Source organism: Pagrus pagrus, assembly GCF_965226575.1.
Source record: "Pagrus pagrus genome assembly, chromosome: 14".
Classification (NCBI taxonomy): domain Eukaryota; kingdom Metazoa; phylum Chordata; class Actinopteri; order Spariformes; family Sparidae; genus Pagrus; species Pagrus pagrus.
The window spans coordinates 1772649-1793524 of NC_140198.1; the positions used below are offsets into that span (position 1 = coordinate 1772649).

General features: G+C 42.4%; 2 protein-coding genes across 7 annotated transcripts in view; one reads left to right on the forward strand and one right to left on the reverse strand.

The window, feature by feature from the left end:
- Window positions 1-20222, reverse strand: part of LOC311269346 (uncharacterized protein) — a 23511-nt gene extending 3289 nt beyond the window's left edge. Inside the window, exons 1-5 of one of the 6 annotated variants that reach the window (XM_084373435.1) lie at window positions 20089-20222; window positions 19691-19902; window positions 17737-17753; window positions 13731-13982; window positions 9375-9604 (exon numbers count right to left, since the gene is read on the reverse strand). In XM_084373435.1, coding sequence (XP_084229561.1) covers window positions 9375-9604; window positions 13731-13981 — 481 coding nt within the window. In that variant the 5' untranslated portion in view covers window position 13982; window positions 17737-17753; window positions 19691-19902; window positions 20089-20222. Of the gene's footprint in view, window positions 1-9374; window positions 9605-13614; window positions 13983-14503; window positions 14700-16857; window positions 16949-17736; window positions 17760-19690; window positions 19903-20088 lie in introns of those variants that run through there. The other 5 variants (XM_084373434.1, XM_084373436.1, XM_084373437.1 and 2 more) reach the window with 5 other exon arrangements.
- On the forward strand, window positions 14853-20754 carry LOC311268990 (NLR family CARD domain-containing protein 3-like; the record flags this gene model as incomplete). Its single annotated transcript, XM_084372977.1, has 4 exons — window positions 14853-15004; window positions 15040-15059; window positions 15618-17163; window positions 20577-20754. 4 exons carry the CDS (start codon window positions 14853-14855, stop codon window positions 20752-20754), a joined length of 1896 nt encoding a protein of 631 aa, XP_084229103.1.
- Window positions 20755-20876: the final 122 nt, after the last annotated feature.

The window sequence follows — 20876 nt, forward strand, 5'->3', positions numbered from 1 at the left end:
AATAAATTAACTAATTAAAGATGTTTCCTGTGATGTTAACATTTTCACATGCCAACATCTGAGTCTGAAATGTCCTCTAAAGGCCACCGTACAGACGATTAAACAGTTTTGATTCAGGACGATATGAACATTTTTAGTGAAGGAGACTAAAAACATCTCTTTAGTTTGAATCCCACAGTTTTGTTTTCCTGCCGGATGATTAACTTTATGACCTGACGATGGCTGTAACGTGTGATTGTTACATTTTAAACCATCCGTATGAAGAAATGTAATAACTAGAGTAACGTTTATAACAATACCAGCAGAACCATCAAGGTTAAATTGAAGAGTGCTGACCAAACATTTTCTGTTTTAATTCAACAACAGAGGAGTTAATCCAGAGCTGAAGGAGGGATGAGTGTAGAAAGTGGAGGTGAGTTGAGGGAGGAGGTTTAATATAAACTGTTCCTGCAGCTGCCCTGAAGCTGCTCCTACATTATTAAATGCAGCAACTCTATTAGTCGACCCGGTGTAAACACTGAGAGGACGGAGGGACGACGAGGTAAACTGTGACGCTACACCAGCCGGATTTTTATCATAACGGAGGAGAAGCAGACAGAAGAGAGAAAAGATGGACAGAGTCAATAGGGAGGGAGGAGGAGGAGGTGTAAGTTTACAAGGAGAGTAACTGCCGAGGGAGGATGGAAAGAGATTAAAGAAAGAACATTATGGGGGAAGGAAACGAGTGTAACGCAGAAGTCATGAAAGGAAACGAGTTTTATAGAAGAAAAGAAGGAAGAATAAAGGATGTACAGGAGGAGAGAAGGAGGGGTGGAAGAAAATCAGGATCTATAGGAAGAAAATTAAGGAGGGATTTATACAAGAGAAGGAGATGTGGAAGGACGTAAAGAGAACAGATAATAACTTTATAGAAGGAAAGGAGGAAATAAGGACATACAGTGGGACAGAGGGGTGTATGGAAGGAAACAAGGATGTACCAAAGGAAAGAAAGCGCTATGGGAGGAAATAAGGATAGACAGAAGGGAAGAAGGAAGGATGGAGGGAAATGAGGATCTATCAAAGGATCAAGGGGGTATGGAAGGTTATAAGGATGTATAGAAGGAAAGAAGGGGATATGAAAGGAAAGAAGAAGGGAGAAAGGATGTGTGGAAGGAGAGGGACAAAGGTTGGAAAAAGAAAACAGAGAGAGTGAATGATTGAAAAGGAGGCTTGTGTAAGAGTTTCCACACACACACACACACACACACACACACTGTGGTCTCAGGGAGTTTGACAGGCCGATTGCAGTCTGAGATTTACTGAGGCGAGAACAGAGACAGAGGAGCTGCTTCACATTCGTCTCTGTATCAGTGCTTCTGTCGTCCCATCAACATTTATCCTTCGCTCTGATGTCACAAAACACCCCAAAGATCTGAAACATCAACGGTTCAAAGCGTCAGTCACGCTGGAAGCAGCGGAGGAAGTAGTTTTTTATGTTTTTATATTATAATTTCATACGAATCGCCATCTGAACATCTGTGATCAGCTCAGTAACTCAGGTCTGACGTTGTGTTCGCTGACAAGTGACGAGTGGAAAAGCAACAGAAGCCAAATCATAAAAACTGAGCATCTAATGATCGATCAACAGGAAGTAATCAGAGTACTGTGACCTCTGACCACTGAATCACTACAATAAGATTTAAAGATATGCATGACATCAGAGCTGAGTTTCAGGTCAAACACACTATTGTTCTATCTGTTGGGAAGTGCTGTTGCTATGGTTACCTGTAGTTTAATATACCATGATATCGAGCGGTGGTTTAACATCAACTTAACACTCGGTATTCAGCCTTAATGCGCCCACTTCACATGTTCCACATGAAAACTGCAGACTGGAAACAGAAAAAACTGTGTTGGATTTAAACTGTTAAACAGAACGATGATCATCAAAATGTTCCAGTCATTCAGAAAGCAGCAGCTTTGGTGTTACGAAAGTCTGAAGTAACATTAAATTCTTGAGAAAGTTATGTATTAACTCTAACTGAACGACTCTGTTAACGCAGAAAGAAAAGTTTCCAACCAAACCCCAGTCAGAAAAGTCACATTTTAACTTCATTTCTTCTCATCGTGGGGGATGAAAACTCAAATTAATTCAGTTTATTTCCTGGCTTGGATGTGGTGACTGGGTTTAGTGACTCTCAACTTCAACGGAGCAACAAGAATTTCCAGCCAAACTCCATTAAAAAAAGTCAAATTTTAACTAATTTTCAGATTTCTTCTCATCTTACCTGGATTCTTACTTTCTGTGGCAAAACACTACAGCTCAACTGCAAAGGAGCAAGAAAAGTTTTCAACCAAACCCCATTCAAAAAAGACAAATTTTAACTTCAACCATGTTAATATTCAATATTGAATCACAGCAAAAAACATGCTTTTTGTTCACCAGACGACTTGAAAAAGAAACAAAGAAGAAAGATGTCTCAAGCTGACTGAGCTTGTGTAAACACTACAGCTCAACTGCAATGATGCAACAACACTTTCCAACCAAACCCCATTCAAAAAAGGACCAGTTTACAAATGTTACCTTCACCGGTGTTCATTTTTCATTTCTTTATCTTCAGTTGCAGTTCAAAAACACTTTTCTTTCACAATCAGACAATTTGAAACAGAAACAAAGACAACAGCTAAAAAATGTTAACTACAGGTCAACTGCTTACGGAGAAAGAGCATTTTCCAACCAAACCCCATTCAGAAAATGTCTTATTTTAGCGTAATTTTCATATTTCTTCTCATCTTGAACCACAACAGGTCAGAAAACAATAAAAGCTGGACTGACTCATTTTAATATTTTTCGGGAGCTATGATGTCACCATGATGTCACTTTGGTGAACCTCATACTAGAAATTAGCTCAAGTAGAGGATACAAACTCACATTAATTCCCAGTTTCTTTGCTGGCTTGACTATCTGGATTTATTGACTTTCTGTTATGTAAACACTGCAGCTCAACTGCAACAGCAAGATCATTTTTCAACCAAACCTCATTCAAAAAAGGTCCAAATTTAACTTCAACCATGTTCATTTACACAGCAGGTCAAGAACTATGTTTTGTTCATCACAGACAACTGGAAACAAAGATGACAGGGAAGAGACGTCAACACTACAGGTCAACTGCTACGGAGCAGGAACACTTTCCAACCAAACCCCATTCAGAAAAAGTCGAATTTTAACTTAAGATATATAAATATATAATTTTTCTTCTCCTCTTGAACCACAACAGGTCAGAAAAACAATAAAAGCTGGATTGACTCATTTTAATATTTTTGGGGAGCTCTGATGTCACCGTGATGTCATCTCGGTGCAGCTCTGACTGGAAATGAACTCAAAGACCCTGAAAGTGTGAGTAAGAGAAGTGATGGGATCATTCAGCCGTTTCATCAAGGGATAACACACACACACACACACACACACACACACACACACGCTCACACACACACACACGCGCTCACCATCCGAAGCCTCCGAACGACACGCTCCTCTTCCTCCTCAGCATGGTCTCTCGCTCGCCCTCTCCTCCTCTTTGTCTTCCTTTTCTTCTTATTGTGTCTGGATTTTCCTCTCTCTCTCTCTCTGAACCTCCACCTCCCTCTCTCGTCTCTCTCCTCCCTCCCTCTCTTCACTGTCGTCCTATCTCCTCATCCCTCCACCTATAAATACTCTCATCTCAGTCAGACGCCCTCCTTTACACGCTCACCGCCTCTCCCTCTCTCTCCTCCTTCACTCTCTCCCTCCCTCGCTCTCTCTTCATCCTCCCTCCTCCTGTCGTTAATGTTTCTCCCTCTTTCCCACTTCAATTCACTGCACACACAGCCAGGAGAGAGAGAGAGAGCGAGAGACATAAACAGGGAATAGAAATGGAGGTATACATGGTGTTATCTCTCTCTCTGTCTCTATCCACGAAGCAGAAAAGCCAGCAGAGACGCTGTCAGACTCAAACTTATCATACATAATAAATGGAGGTAAATGGACGAACACACACATCAGTTTCATGTTTATGTTATGTTACGTAAAGGCGGCTTGGCTCAGTCTGAAGCTGCAGCCTGAGCTCACGCAAGATGTATGTTTTTATACTCCGTGTGATTTTAAACATCAAAAACGAGATAAAAGTGTGAAATTAACTTTAACCAACATGAAGCTGAAACAATTAGTCAGTTGACAGAAAATCGACCATCGTTAAAGTTATTTTCTAAGTTAAAAGATCAATAATTCTGTGGTTTGCTCTGTTTTATGTTTCCATGAGCGTTTTCAAGTTGCACAAAAAACCCCTGAGGTGATTCACAGCAGCTCCAACCAGGCCTTGCTCATATTTAACGATAAAAAGAAGTCGACAGGGGACCAACTACATTTACTGAATGTGAAAGAAGTCACTTAGTTTGTTTTTATTGCTCCTCACATTGATTTTAAATCAAACGGCTGGTGAGCCTGTGGACGGCATTTGTCTTGGAAAATAGCAACATGGGGAAGAGAATTTGATCTTTATTTGTATTGATTTTGGTGAAAGTGGATCATATCTCATGGAGAAAAAATCTTGGTGGTTGGTTATCAGCTGCTGTTAGCTTGTAAGCTCAGTTAACCCATGTTAACCCCCTGTTTATTTCTATGAAAGCTGCTCAGTGGCTTTAACCTCCCCGGTTTAAAAGCCCTCAGGAAGAGCGCCAGGCTTTGAAGCGCCCAAACTGTGTAATTACAATGTCCCCTGATGCACTGGGGCCAAAAAAGACTTTTTCCCATAAGCTTACATCGTAAAATAGTGGATAATTTATTTTAGCATCACAATCCCTGCAAGATGACTTGTTTCACCATCAGAATCTGATCCAGTCGGTCTGATAACACAATGCCAGCTTATGGGAAAAGCATTTTTAGGCCGCAGTGCATCACGTGATGATGTCATTACACGGTTTGTCCACTATGAAAGTGGGCTTTAAAGCCCGGTGCTCCTCTGGGGGGCTTGAGTTAGCCCTGCATCCAGCGGTCCTATCAGCAGACTCTGCTTGGACTCGGATCTCGGAGCACCGGGGGCATGTTTGTGTTTACACCTCCAGCACAGCTTTCCACCGCTGGGAGGAGGTGGAGGAGTCAGCTAATAGGACTGCTAACTGAACTGAGCTAACCGAGCTAACGACAGCTAGTTACAGTTGGTAGCAGTTAGCGGTTATGATTAGCAACAAGTTAAGCGATCAGTAAAACGGCCCTAATACACCAAGTATACAGGATGTTTATGGGGCTGAATGACCTGAGATGGAGTTTATATACTAAAATTACACACAAACCTTTTTTAGGGCCGATTCTGAGTCAATATTATTAGATTTGACTGTTTTTAGGAAATGAAAAATGGACTCTTAATTAAAAAAAAGATAATTATTGTAAGTTTTCCACCAGAGTGATATTCTTAAAGCGCTGTAGAAGTCTCCGAGACTCCAAAACTTTTTCTACAGTGGCTGGATTTGTGCTGCATGGGTGCACTTGGACTCATGGCCTCATACATTCCTACAATCCCAGCTGCAACCCGGTTAAAATGTAAATGTTGAAGCTTTGAACTGTAGTTTTCTATTCAAATTCTGCACAGGAGGTGAATACATGACTGTGTTGTGTTGGGACATTTCTGCGCAGACAAACTGACAAGAAAAGAAAAAGCTAAATTAATTTCTACAGTGATTTGAAGCAACCAAGATCAGCGAATGTACGAGCACACAATAAATGACTGTGTGTGTGTGTGTGTGTGTGTGTGTGTGTGTGTGTGTGTGTGTGTGTGTGACTGATGGGAACACAAAGCAGCACAGCGATCGCCGTCTTTCCTCTAATTCGGGAGTTCTCAGGTTTAATTCTCTGTGAAAATCCTCCGACAGCCGAATATATTTGCATCAAATTACCACAGAGAGGATAATAGAAAACAGGATCCACAGAGAATAAAGTGTGAGCGTGGATCGCATTAGACACACACACGAGGCTGATGGAGTCCGCCTCTCGTCAATTAACAAACACAAACAACTGTGTCAGTGGGAGCCTCTGATAGCGCCGCCCACAGGCTATAGTGTTCATTACAGCAACAACAAAAACAAACAGCGTCCTGATGATTTTTCTGTTCATCGAGACGAGTGAAGCTAAATGTGTGAGGTTTGTCCTGAGGGTGGCGCTAGAGGGGTAATTCAAATCTAAAGGAGTAGCAACGTGATTTTCATTACAATCATTAACCTTCGCAACCTCTCTACGGCGTGGACGTTAGTTAAGGTGTGGCAGTTGGCTGACAGGTGAAGATGGCGGATCAAAGGTACCTGAAGGTACCTTGATTGATACCTTTAAAAACGCTGACGTCGGTCACTCAGTGAAGCAGCGGATGTGGACAAGCCTCTTGCGCCCCATTAAATCAAGTGACCAAATCCACAGGCGTCAGATCAGGTGCTTTACGATTGCAAAAAATCTACACAGAGGCCAAGGAAAAGCTCCTCCTTCGAGCCGGATTTGAACCAGCGACCTAAGGATAACTGTCTCTAAACACCTACAGTCCTCCGCTCTACCAACTGAGCTATCGAAGGAAGCACTCACAGAGGAATCACAGAGAGCTACATGGCAACGAGCCGGCTGTGTTATTTTACGTACCTGCTGGCCTAACACTGGGACTTGAGTGAAAAACTTGGTGAAGATTGACGTCGTCCACTATGTTCACCGGTGGACGTGGAACAGCTTTGACTTTTTTCACCCGAACAAATCAAGCAATGCAACACACGGCTCTGAAAAAGATTGCCTTCAACTCTTTCTACTGTGAGCAGACGAGGGCGACAGGCAGGGCCCTCTAGCCGGACGTGCCTGAACAATAAACGCAGCGAGCATCTGCTTTAAGTCAGGTGAGAAACACAGTTTGAACGCGAGTTAAGGTGTGGTAGTTTACTGACATGTGAAAACGGCAGATTAAAGACACCTCAAGTGCGACGAGGATGGGATTCGAACCCACGCGTGCAGAGCACAATGGATTAGCAGTCCATCGCCTTAACCACTCGGCCACCTCGTCTTGGGGCTGAGGGACTGTTCAGGTGACCATGCGGTGTGTGATCATAAACAAGCAAAGCAAGCTGGACCCAACTTAGGTCTGACAGCAGTGCCTTGCAGAAGCCTGCAAGGGGAATTAGCTCAAATGGTAGAGCGCTCGCTTAGCATGCGAGAGGTAGCGGGATCGATGCCCGCATTCTCCAAGAGACTTTCGTGTCCTCTTCTGGTGCGGAGGCAATGAGTGAAAAAGCGTGAGATATTAGACATTAGTTGGATGGACACGCTGAACGCTTAACGCTGTGAATCAGCTCAGGCTGTCCTGTTAGTGTTTTGGCCGACGGCATGACCTTCGCAACCTCTCTACAGCGTGGACGTCAGTTAAGGTGTGGTAGTTGGCTGACAGGTGAAGATGGCGGATCAAAGGTACCTGAAGGGCACTGTATACTGGCCAACGCTGACGTCGGTCACTCAGTGAAGCGGCGGATGTGGACAAGCCTCTTGCGCCCCATTAAATCAAGTGACCAAATCCACAGGCGTCAGATCAGGTGCGCCGCACGCCGCCTTCCCAACATCACCAGACTAATTTTTATAAAGTTATCAGAGCACATCATGCACGGCAGACGCAGCGAGACGAAACAAAGACGTAAAAGACGTGAACAGACAGAGAGGGAGGCTGGAATGGGGAGAAAAGGCGTGTTAGTGTCTCGTATCTGCAGAGAGTTTCTTATTTTCTCTCTTTGTTGCTGCTCGGGACGCTTTACCAACCCAACATGTGGCTATTTGACGTCCTGGGAATGAGACTCAACTATCAACTATCTTTGTGGTGCGTTCAGGAACAGCTGGGACAAATCCTACTGACTCTACCTTTAACTTTAATAGTCTTTGAATTATATTAATATGACATGAGCTTCAGTTAGCTTTGACCACAAATGTCCTTCAGAGGGAGACTTTGTACTCCGATACTCTGAGTACATGTCAGAGCCTGTACTCGATTACTTTTACTGGAGTAAAGAAGCTGGATCATTACTTCTGCTGTGTGGACTTTTGCCAAGTATTATGTATCCACATGGATTTGTTCTTTTACTGAGTTCAAGTTTTCACAACAAAAACATTGAATAAATGTGTTTTTAGGAACTCTCTATCAGTGTATTTCACAAACTAGTTATGGTTTGTAACTGAACTCATATCAGATTATCCTGAAACAGCTCAGAGTTTATTTACCTTCAGCAATGAGTCAGTGAGGAGCCACTGTTTGTAGCCTGTACTGCCATCTTGTGTTCAATCAGTGAAGCTGCTTTTTATATATTTATTTCAGGAAAGATAAGTATCGGCTGCATTATTATATAACTATTTGCTGCCGTGTAACCCACACGATGAGTAACGCTGCCTTAGAGCCTCACTGACAGATAGACAGTCTCGTGACTGTGTGTGAGACATTTGTAGACACCATACAACAGTTTTCACAGGCTGAGCAGCTCTGAGGATGTTTGTTATGAAACTCTGCATGAACAGACGTGTGGCAGACAGTTATCAGCATGTAGCTGCTGTTCTCTCTGAGGACTGACGACGCTCATCGAACAACAAACAACATGAACAACCAACAACCGACACGGCCGTCCTCAGACCATATGTGTGGGACTGTGTGATACCTCGTCTCTGCCAGGAGGAGACGGACAGAGAGAGACGGACAGAGAGAGACGGACAGAGAGAGACGTCATGCTGTTGAAGAACAGGAACATTTTGTTCTGATGTTAAAGGCCAGACAGAGCAGGTGGCCTTAACACACACACACACACACACACACACACACACACACACACACACACAGGAACAATATGAACACCCTTGGAGGTGAGAGACAACACAACAACAGTTTGGCTTCACCATGACGACTGCATCTCAAGCACATAACTTGATCTCATGAATATAATAAAGTCAAAGAGTCTGCAGTAGTGCTAGCATCAGCATGCTAACATGCTCACAATGGCTCTGCTAACATGCTGATGTTTAGCAGGTGTAATGTTTATGTCATGATTACCAAAAGGATTATAATACCAGCGTCACTGTCTTTGAATGAATGAACCAGTCTAGTGTCAGCAGCATCACACAGCAGAGTGGCGCAGCGGAAGCGTGCTGGGCCCATAACCCAGAGGTCGATGGATCGAAACCATCCTCTGCTAGTTTTGTATTTTCAAAAACATACTGAGCATTTCGGGGCTTTGCAAATGTGATGGGCTGTGTGGGCTTCTGTTGGTCATGCAAAACAATACGTGTGAAGGCGCCTGTTACAGCCTTTTTCACCTCAAGCTGACATTTAGTAACACATAACACATAAGACTGAGATGACACCTGCCATGAACATGAGGGAATCTCTCTGATCCATGGAGGCCCCAGCGTGGATTGGACTTGGCTCTGATCCGTCCAGGCAGGAACACAGGAGCTCTGGGGTCGTCCTGTGGTGTCTGGCAAGAGGTGTGGCCTCCATGGATGTGTAGCAAGGCCCAGGATTTCTCATTTGGCAGCTTTGCCTCCTCCGTCCTCACAACTCTCTCTCGCATCTTGGTTGGGAGGAGCTTTGACACGCTGGAAGGAAATGAAGAGACACGTCAGCATAATGTCAACCACCCCTTAATCTGCCACGATGTTTATGTTGCGAGGTAGAGGCCAGTGTGGAATCAACATATCTCCTGCTTTGTCCAATTTATAAAATTACCATAGATCTGCTGCGAGCAGGGTTTCGAAGACCCCATTGGTGATGTCCAAACATCAGTTAATGCAGGTTTAAGAACAAAGTGCTCTGCCTGGTAAAGACCAGGGGTTGTAACGGCATAAGTATGGTACGATAACCGTCATAGAAAATATCACAGTTTCACGGTATTGTTGTGTACGGTGATTTAGAATAGTAGTAGATAGATGAAGACTGTCCAGATTTATCCAGTAGTGCAAAAAGTTTGACCTGGATTGTGTGAGGTCACAGTCGATACGGATACTGCACTGTGCAAAATAAGAGCATCTGGTGACTAAAACTTTGTAATGTAAGTGAAGGGGGTCAGTGTCAGTGGGGGTTATTGATTGAATGACCTTTTAATGAATGCAAACTGACTTTATTAAAGAATCAAGTTCCAGATAAAAGACAAAACATTCGATAGCATAAATCACATGCAAATGTATTATAATGTCTCCTGACAGACTTGAAACTTGAAATATAAAGTATATATTTTTAATAACACTTATATGTTCAAATTGAGCAGTTTTTTTGAGCAACTTGTTTCAAACTGGTAAGAAAACAAACATATTTTCCATTTCATCTGGTTAAATAAATAGTTCCTCTTCATATATCATATGATTGGACTTTTCTAAAAATAAAGTCATCGTGAAAAAAGACACATTCGCTGCAAGCAGGGTTCGATCCTGCGCGGGGAGGCCCCATTGAATTTCAAGTCCAACGCCTTAACCACTGACTTTGTTAGGACTTTGTTAGGACTTGTCAGGACTTGTTAGGAATTTGTTAGGACTTTGTTTGGACTTGTTAGGACTTTGTTAGGACTTTGTTTGGACTTGTTAGGAATTTGTTAGGACTTTGTTTGGACTTGTTAGGACTTGTTAGGACTTTGTTAGGACTTTGTTTGGACTTTGTTTGGACTTGTTAGGACTTGGTTAGGAATTTGTTAGGACTTTGTTTGGACTTGTTAGGAATTTGTTAGGACTTTGTTTGGACTTGTTGGGACTTTGTTAGGAATTTGTTAGGACTTTGTTTGGACTTGTTAGGACTTTGTTAGGACTTTGTTTGGACTTGTTAGGACTTGGTTAGGAATTTGTTAGGACTTTGTTAGGACTTGTTAGGAATTTGTTAGGACTTTGTTTGGACTTGTTAGGACTTTGTTAGGAGGAGTTAGGATCTGAGTTAGCAGTCCACTCGCCGGCTTGTTGCGGGAAGGGGTGTGTCGCGGGGCTCCGAGGGGAGAGCGATACGAGCTCGGAGGAGAGGGGTTAAGGAGCACAGAGGGGAGGGGGATGCTTTTTTCAAACCCTTCTCAGATCGTAGACCAGAGCTTTAAGGGGGTCAGTGTCAGTGGGGGTCACTAGTTAGAATGACCTTTTAATGAATGCAAACAGACTTTATTACAGAATCAAGTTCCAGATAAAAGACAAAACATTCGATGGCATAAATCACATGCAAATGTATTATAATGTCTCCTGACAGACGTGAAACCATTTTTAATAACACTAATATGTTTGAATTTGAGCAGTTTTTTTGAGCAACTTGTTTCAAACTGGTTAGAAAACAAACATATTTTCCATTTCGTCTGGTTAAATAAATAGTTCCTCTTCATATATCATATGATTGGACTTTTCTAAAAATAAATTAATTGTGAAAAAGAGACACATCCGCTGCGAGCAGGGTTCGAACCTGCGCGGGGAGACCCCATTGGATTTCAAGTCCAACGCCTTAACCACTCGGCCATCGCAGCTACGTCACTTTACCTGAACGCCGTTCTATTTGGACTAGATTTCCACGCATGATTTGTCTGTTCCAGTACTTTTCCAGGTTTTAAACGTGGCGGGATGACAGCGTGTTAAAACGCAACCACACCACAGCTGACACTCCGCCTACAGCAGCTGTTACAGCTTATTAACACTTACATGACTGGTGTCTGTGATACAGGACCGTCCTGTATGGCTCCACAAGGGACGCGGCCATTTCAGACATTCTGCGTTGATTTAGAGTTGATTTCTAGACACATGTGGACAATATGAGTCAGTTAGACAGCAGCTGAAGGTCTCATTAACCGTTCAGGAGTATTTACGCCGATATCAGGCGGCTGTAAAGTAACAAAAACACATTCCCTTTACACTCAGTACATCTCTAAAGTGCAGTACTCGTAAGATCAAAATGGCGCCGTCTTGTGTTTTTTTTCCCCGCCGAGCGCCGTGTGCGCTGCTCTCTGCTGCCTCTGAGTCACTGCTGCCGCTGGTGGCCGGAAGGTGAATTACAAAATACAAATGGTATTTTTACTTTATTTACACCTTTTAAAATTGACGTTATACAAAGAATACTAGAAAATATGTTCCAGGCAGTTTTTCCATCACAGACTGCAGAACTGCTTAGTATGAAAATAAATTAAAAATAACGTTAATAAACTGAAATGTTCAACTAGTGACAACATGTAAGCAAATGAAGGACAAACAAAAACAAACAAATCAGTATGCAAATAAACTAAAGGAATGAAAAGAATTTGAGGTTGCGGTTTCCAAATGTGTCTGCTGAAAAAACTCTGTTTCCTGTGTGATCTCTGGTTCACCCTTAAAGCATGAGGGTGTGAACGAGTTAACAACAGCTGTTACATTTATAAATACAGCTTTCGTTTTAGCAGACGTGTTCATTTGACTTCAACACAGAGGATGACTGTAAGTTAACTGAAACTGCTCTCTGCTTGTGGTTGTTTCTCTTTATACTTAACAATATAACTTGGTGGACTTTGAGTATTGTTTTGGGGTTTATTTTGTGCTTCACTCAATGATGCCAAAGCCTTATAAAATATTCAGTATGGAAATAATTGTACACTGCTCTTAATGGTGGAAAGTAAACATACATATACTTTAAAAACAGTTTTGAGGTTGTTGCAATTTAATGCTACTTCATGCTCCACTAGATGTCGGAGGCAAATGTACTTTTTAACAGCTCTACATTTATCTGACAGATACAGCTTTACAGCTGTTCTTCTAGGAGGGGCTGGGAGCTTTGTTTCATCATCTCTCATCTACTTTCACTTTCAGCTACAGACTACATGGCAGCAGCATGGAGAGGTGAGCGTACTCAGGATTCATTCTTCACATAATGTTAGTCACAGTGGCGGCTGGTGAATTTCCACATCATACCTGTGTAAAGCCCAGTGGACAAAAATGGAAAAAATGTCAGCAGGTCAGAAAGAAAAGAAATCAAGCCTTTGTAATTTTCCATCTTGATGTTCTTCTTCTCCTTCATCTAAAAGATCACAGCAAGAGGGATCAGACTCTCCTGAACCTGGACCTGAGCCCAGCTGGGTACCCATGAAGAGAAACTGTTCAACAGAAGGAACTGCTGAGCTCAACGAAGGAATGCAAGATATGTGAGTCAGCAAGTAACAAAACTGCTATCATAATAAATATTATAGATATTTAAAGTTATTTATGGGTCACAAATAGACAACCAGCTCCAAGAACAATTAAACAATAATTATATAACTATCAGTTCAAAATGTAGGGAGCTAAATCCTGTTATTTCACTTCTGCTGCAAACACTGGGATTTAAGTGTTTCCAGCTGAAGACTGTGAGAGAATTAATTAAAAGCAGAACAATGGTATTTGTTAGAGTGTAAAATGTGTCCTATTTTTCTTCTGTTTCTATCAGGATCCGACAGCAGAGACCAGACTCTCCTGTTCCTGACCGTGTGTCCATGAAGAGTGACCGCTCAATGTTTCACCCTGTTGATTTCAAAGGGTAAGGACTTAAAATGGGATTTTAATGATGATGAAAATATAATGACCATCTCCTGCTTTTGTGATGGAGTGTAGTGAAAGGTTGTGTCCAAATGACTACGTGTTACAGTAGCTACTGGATTATACATGTAGAGACTACATTCTTTATTTTAAACTTAAATGCGCCCAAAAATTCTCACAGCAGAACTAAAATGTTTTCCAAAACACATTTGATAGATGTGTTAATTACCAGGTGTTAAGACTAAAGACTGCTGGTGAGGGCTCGCAGTGAGACGATGTGATGTCCAGTTTGAGGTTTGGGTGGCACATTTGAAGTTGTGGGTTCACAGATCCTGTATGTTTGGGCTCGATCTGTTGATTTTCTATTCTGTTTCCATCAGGATCGACCAGCAGAGACCAGACTCTCCTGTTGCCGGCTGTGTGTCCATGAAGAGCGACCGGTCGATGTTTCACCCTGTTGATTTCAAAGGTGGACCGCATCCTGTTGACAGAAGGTAAAGATTTGAAATGGGAATATGATGATGATGATGATGACTTGGTTCTGTTTTTGTGCAGGACAGGACTAGTGACTGGTTGTTTCCAAATTCTATCACTTCTTTCAGCCAAAAAACCCAAAATACAACACCTCACCATAGACAGATGTGTAAATTGCCTGTCTTTGGACTGAAAACTGCTCTGCATAAAGAAATAAAATAATAAAAATCTGTGTTTGTGGCTATTCAGCACATTACCTAACAAGTGTACCATAGGTACATCCTTACTATAAAACTTATATACTGAATATTATTGTTTTGCTAATGTGACAAATGACATGTCAATCTACAAACTTTGTATATTCTTTAAAACAAAAAAATCATTACACACACACACACACACACACACACACACACACACACACACACACACACACACACACACACACAAAACTATGGAGATAGACTTTTAATAATCTGTCAGGACAAGTCTACATATGTCAGTAATGGTGAATAAAATGTTTTGCACCAGTGATGTGACATTTTCCAGTTATGAGATATCTTTTCCACTCTGCTGTGTAACTTTTGGTTTGTAGTGATTCTATATCCACAGTTTTCTCCACAGAGTTGATTGGGAAACATCAGAGGGTCCGTTTGGTCCTTCTTCTCAGCATCAGACAGACATGGACTCCATTTTTATGGTGTGTTGATCTTCAACAGTTTACCTTTTAAAAAGAAGGAATAAAACTAAACATTCTGTTCACAATACTCTTTATGGACTGTAGTGACAATGTAATGTGATAAAATAATGAGATTGTAGACCGAGTGTCAGTCCATGTTAAGGTTTGACAATATGCCCCATTATTTTAGTATTAATCATGTTTGATCAGCATAGTTTTGTTTTCCAGCTACTTGAAGAGAACATCATCTGTTTTGTGAAGAATGAGCTGAAGAGATTTCAGAGGATCCTAAAACCAGATTACCAAGAATGCTTAGGTAGGCAGAAGTTGGATGAGGAGGTGTTGGACGATGAGGAGCAGAGGAGTAGCAGCAGAGAGGCGTTTTTGAAGATCACACTGGACTTCCTGAGCAGAATGAAACAGGAGGACATGGCTGACTGTCTGCAGAAAAGTAAGGATTTTAGGAGAAATTGGCATGGGACACTAAACAAGAGTAGTGTACCATGAAAGAGTCCATATATATAAAAAACAAGAGTGGTATACCATCAAGACTGGCAAACCATGAAGGAATCAGCATGCGACACTGAAACAAACCCATACCCTAAAGAATTGGCATGGGACACCTGAACAAAAGTGTCTGACTAGTACGAATGTTGTCTTTTACATTTCCTGCACTTTCCACTCAGTTGTGTTATTGGTTTTATGTTCTTTCAGAAACCCCTGCCTCCTGCCAGTGCAAACTCAAATCTAATCTACAGAAGAAGTTCAAGTGTTTGTTCGAGGGAATTGCTAAAGCAGGAAACCCAACCTATCTGAATCAGATCTACACTGAGCTCTATATCACAGAGGGAGGGACTGGAGAGGTCAATGATGAACATGAGGTCCGACAGATTGAAAGCAGATCCAGAAAACCACTGAGGCCAGAACGAATGATCAGATGTGAAGACATCTTTAAACCTTCACCTGGAAGATTTGGGCCAATCAGAACAGTGGTGACAAAGGGAGTGGCTGGCATTGGGAAAACAGTTTTAACACAGAAGTTCACTCTGGACTGGGCTGAAGACAAAGCCAACCAGGACATACAGTTCACATTTCCATTCACTTTCAGAGAGCTGAATGTGCCGAAAGAGAAAAAGTTCAGCTTGGTGGAGCTTGTTCATCACTTCTTCACTGAAACCAAAGAAATCTGCAGCTTTGAAGAGTTCCAGGTTGTGTTCATCTTTGACGGTCTGGATGAGTGTCGACCTCCTCTGGACTTCCACAACACCGAGATCCTGACTGATGTTACAGAGTCCACCTCAGTGGATGTGCTGCTGACAAACCTCATCAGGGGGAAACTGCTTCCCTCTGCTCGCCTCTGGATAACCACACGACCTGCAGCAGCCAATCAGATCCCTCCTGAGTGTGTTGACATGGTGACAGAGGTCAGAGGGTTCACTGGCCCACAGAAGGAGGAGTACTTCAGGAAGAGATTCAGAGATGAGGAGCAGGCCAGCAGAATCATCTCCCACATCAAGACATCACGAAGCCTCCACATCATGTGCCACATCCCAGTCTTCTGCTGGATCACTGCTACAGTTCTGGAGGATGTGTTGAAGACCAGAGAGGGAGGAGAGCTGCCCAAGACCCTGACTGAGATGTACATCCACTTCCTGGTGGTTCAGTCCAAAGTGAAGAACGTCAAGTATGATGGAGGAGCTGAGACAGATCCACACTGGACTCCTGAGAGCAGGAAGATGATTGAATCTCTGGGAAAACTGGCTTTTGAGCAGCTGCAGAAAGGAAACCTGATCTTCTATGAATCAGACCTGACAGAGTGTGGCATCGATATCACAGCAGCCTCAGTGTACTCAGGAGTGTTCACACAGATCTTTAAAGAGGAGAGTGGACTGTACCAGGACAAGGTGTTCTGCTTCGTCCATCTGAGCATTCAGGAGTTTCTGGCTGCTCTTCATGTGCATCTGACATTCATCAATGATGGGGTTGATCTCCTGACAGAGGAACAGCCAACTTGCCATAATTCGACACCAACAGCAGACAAATCTACAGTAAAACGCTTCTACAACAGTGCTGTGGACCAGGCCTTACAGAGTCCAAATGGACACCTGGACTTGTTCCTCCGCTTTTTCATAGGCCTCTCCTTGCAGACCAATCAGGATCTCATGCAAGACCTGCTCACTCAAACACGATGTTACTCACCTACCTCTCAGGAAACAGTCCAGTACATCAAGAGGAAAATCCGGGAGAATCCTTGTCCAGAGAGAAGCATCAATCTGTTTCACTGTCTGAATGAGCTGAAGGACCATTCCCTAGAAGAGGAGATCCACCTGTGTCTGAGTTCAAGAAGTCTTCACACAGATAAACTCTCTCCTGCTCAGTGGTCAGCTCTGGTCTTCATCTTACTGTCATCAGAAGAAGATCTGGATGTTTTTGACCTGAAGAAATACTCTGCTTCAGAGGAGGCTCTTCTGAGGCTGCTGCCAGTGGTCAAAGCTTCTGATAAATCTCTGTAGGTGCAGATAGAATATACTTCTGTATCCAAGGTCCCATCTAGTTAAGAGATAAAACTAGCGTGGTTAATACGGCGAGACTGGGCCTGGGCTCGTATGAAAAAATACAACTATTTTATATGTAACTTTAATAATGACCATAACTGTACTTTAAATGCAATATCCTCACAGGTATTTATTTACACAAAATGAAATACAATTTAAATGGGAAAGCATTTTCTTATAAAATAAAAAGGCAAAATTATGTTTTCTGTACTAATGAATAGTTTCCTTTTACAAAACGAAAACCTTTTGCTTTCTATACTTGAAAATAAATTAAATCTGACCCACTTTAATATCCTTAAGTTACCTTCAAACAGTATTCTTTAATTTCCAACAACTCAAAACTCAATATTTACTTGTGGGCCCACACACACACACACACACACACACACACACACACACGAGATTTAAACCCGTGGCAGGCCTGTTGGATGAAGCTCGTGCGTGGGGCCTGTAAACTAAAATGGCCGCTTCACTCAACGGAGTTCAAAATAAAAAGCGCGTGCACGAGAGTTCCAGTTAGTACTCACGAGTCCACTGTTTGTTAGTAGGGACCATGGATGTATTATTAGTGGATACAGGACCGGAAAATGGCCGCCGTTGATTTCAACGGAGTTGCTCGCCTGGCGCATACGCCGAAAAAGTTTCTGACTTCCGGGTTTACTTCCGCGTTATGGGGCCCATAGAGCATGCGCAGTTGAGTCACCCCCCATGATGCTCTGGGGCCTCCCATCATGCCCTGGGGCAATGAGAACGAGCAAATTGCGTTCTGGACAAGCGCTGCGCGCTCATGAGTGCTTGTGGATGAGTTTGAGCGGTAACCACAGATCTACACAATCAAATGATGGATTTATAGGCACATCAACCGATGATGTTCTCAAAGTCATGGTTATAGACTACACGTGGTTAATTTGTGTTGTGTTATTATTTCTAAGTAAGGATAAAACGTTGTTCTCCGCTGTTTTCCTAACCCTCCTCCCGGTCGTATGCTTTTGTTTCAGCGAAGTCAATCGGTGGATCGATGGATTATCATATACATGTTGTGTTGTGTGTATTTGTGTAGTCTGATCTGTCATAAACAACAGATTACATGTTACGGGGCGCGTTTGTGTCGCGGACTCACGGTGCCACAGAGATGGGAACTTTTTTTTTTTCTGTGGCCAGAGCGACTGTCTGTTTAGTGTTTCATACTGTACACAGTGACTCAACTACATCACACACTGATGGCACTATAGTCTACACATGTGAGACACAGTAATTATGGCACATGTTCCACCAAACACTAACAAAGTGATACAGCATGTCCAGTCTCCTCTATTCAGGATCCTGACTCTCCCTTTCAGGCGGAGCTGCTGTGATGTGTAAACAATGTTGTGTGCGAATCCAATAAAGTACAAATATCTCTACCGAAGTGCAAGTGCCATTATTCATGTGCATTAAGTTGATTGTGTATATGTATAAAAAATAATTGTAAAATATTTCCAAGGCTCAAACAAATCTGTCCCAAGTAAACATTGTTTAATTTGTGATTACAGTCTGCAAACCTGAGAAAAATAGTTTGTAAGAGCCAAGTGAGAGTATAACATGTGACTGCATGTTGACTGTTGTTTCTTACTTTCTTTAAATAGAGAACGCTTTGACATTACTTAAGTAAAATGTGCATTTCTTAGTTAATTGTATCTTATATTTTTCTATTTTATTCATCTTTATTATTTATTGCTTTGTCGTTTATACTTGCATCATCATCATCAGCTCTGCTGCAGACTGCATGACTCCAGGCCGTCAGACTGAGACGGTTCAAACCGTAATAAAAGGTCGTTATGACAGGATGAAAAGGATACTGAACATCAGTCATCAGACCCTGGTGACACACATCACCGACACTATCACATGCATGGTAAATAACTTTTAGACTTTTCCACAGCAGTGGCACTGGCAGTAAGTGAAAATGCGGTCATTCAGCGGGTGATTTAACGCCAAAATACCTTTAGAACTGCATTTAAAATACATGCCATTAAAATATGAAACTTGTATCACAACGCTGTCTTGAAAAAGACCCTGGAGTCATTTAATTCACTTTTCCCACCACGTTTAGCCCCGTTCAGAGCTGTCATTCAGCCAACAGGCATCCTCGCTCCCGAGACACAGCGCGACCGCGCTTGGGAGTTCACGCACACAGCTGTGACGTCACCATGGAAAATGAGACTTTGGGGGGGCTTTTCTGGCCTTTACAAAACTTTGTGACGGTTTAAAAGTCCATGACTTAAAAATATGGAATACAAAGATTAGCAGTTAACAGTGGTGACAGCTGGAGGTGTCCTGAGGACAGTTTTACAGGCTTCTCTTTTACTATTACGGCTTATGGGAAAAATGCTTTCTGGGCCCCATGGGATTTTTTGTTGCAATACCGCGAGTGGCCACTGGAAAAAATCGGCGTGCCTGCTGAGAGGCTTCGTCATATCCAGGTTATATTATAGATCCATGGTAGGGACAGAGGGGACAAGATGGCCGCCTCACAAGGGCAAGGGCAGTCACAGGTCAAGCACACACGCGGGCAACGGCACACAGCAGCGAGGTCACCAGGAGAAAACAGCAGGCCGTCTGTCGGAAACCCGTCCGGACCTCTCTCCCTCTCCAACGTCCGTCTCCTTGAAGCATATCATCATAAGTTGAACCACAATATCAAACGCCATCTCCTGTCGAATTAGCATTAGCTCGCGTTAGCTTCGGAAACATCTTCATGCTGAAGCTACGATACACAGGCACATTAGCACCGTATGCTACCGCTAGCTAGCACGTCGCTAACCGCGTTACACACCCAGTCTCTTCACATTATAACAGTTAGATATAGCACACAATACAGGCATACACACAATACTCACCTCTTGCAGGTCACACAGGAGTTTATATCAGGACCACGAGCAGTCGACCTCCACGATAAACTTAAATGCTCCCCGCAGCACACTCCACACTAACCTGCGCCACTAGTCCCGCCTCTTACACAGTGACTTTACTCTGATTGGCTCGTGAGTTTTTACAAACAAAAGGCAACGCAGGAATGAAATGATTGACAGGTAACAAGTTCGTTTACACACGAGAATACACTGCTACTTCATCACAGATATTTTATAAACTTAAAACCTTTATATATATTTATCTTTTTACTGTTAACAGTCTAATTTATTAAACTGTACATATATTTATACTTTTTATCCAGCAAATATTTTAACCTTTTTTTTTTTTTTTTAATATTATGAACTTCCTCTTTTAAATATCATAAACTTTTATGGACTGTGACCTAAATGATTTTACACAGGGCTACACTTCAAATGCAGATGTAAATTATTATTTGCTTATTTTGGTTTCCCAGGTTGAGCGCCTGTAAGCTATCAGAGAAAAACTGTGAAGCTCTGTCCTCAGCTCTCGGCACCCAGTCCTCTAGTCTGCGAGAGCTGGACCTCGGTAACAACAACCTGCAGGATTCAGGACTGAAGATGTTGTCTGCTGGACTGAAGAGTCCAAACTGTAGGCTGGAAGCTCTGAGGTGAGATTAGGTCATGCATGCTCTTTATGGTACAACAGAGCAAAAGCCTAAAGACCTAATTACACCAGCATCCAAGTCTGTAAAATAATGCAGAAAAATCATTTACTTTCATTTGAACTGCTGGGG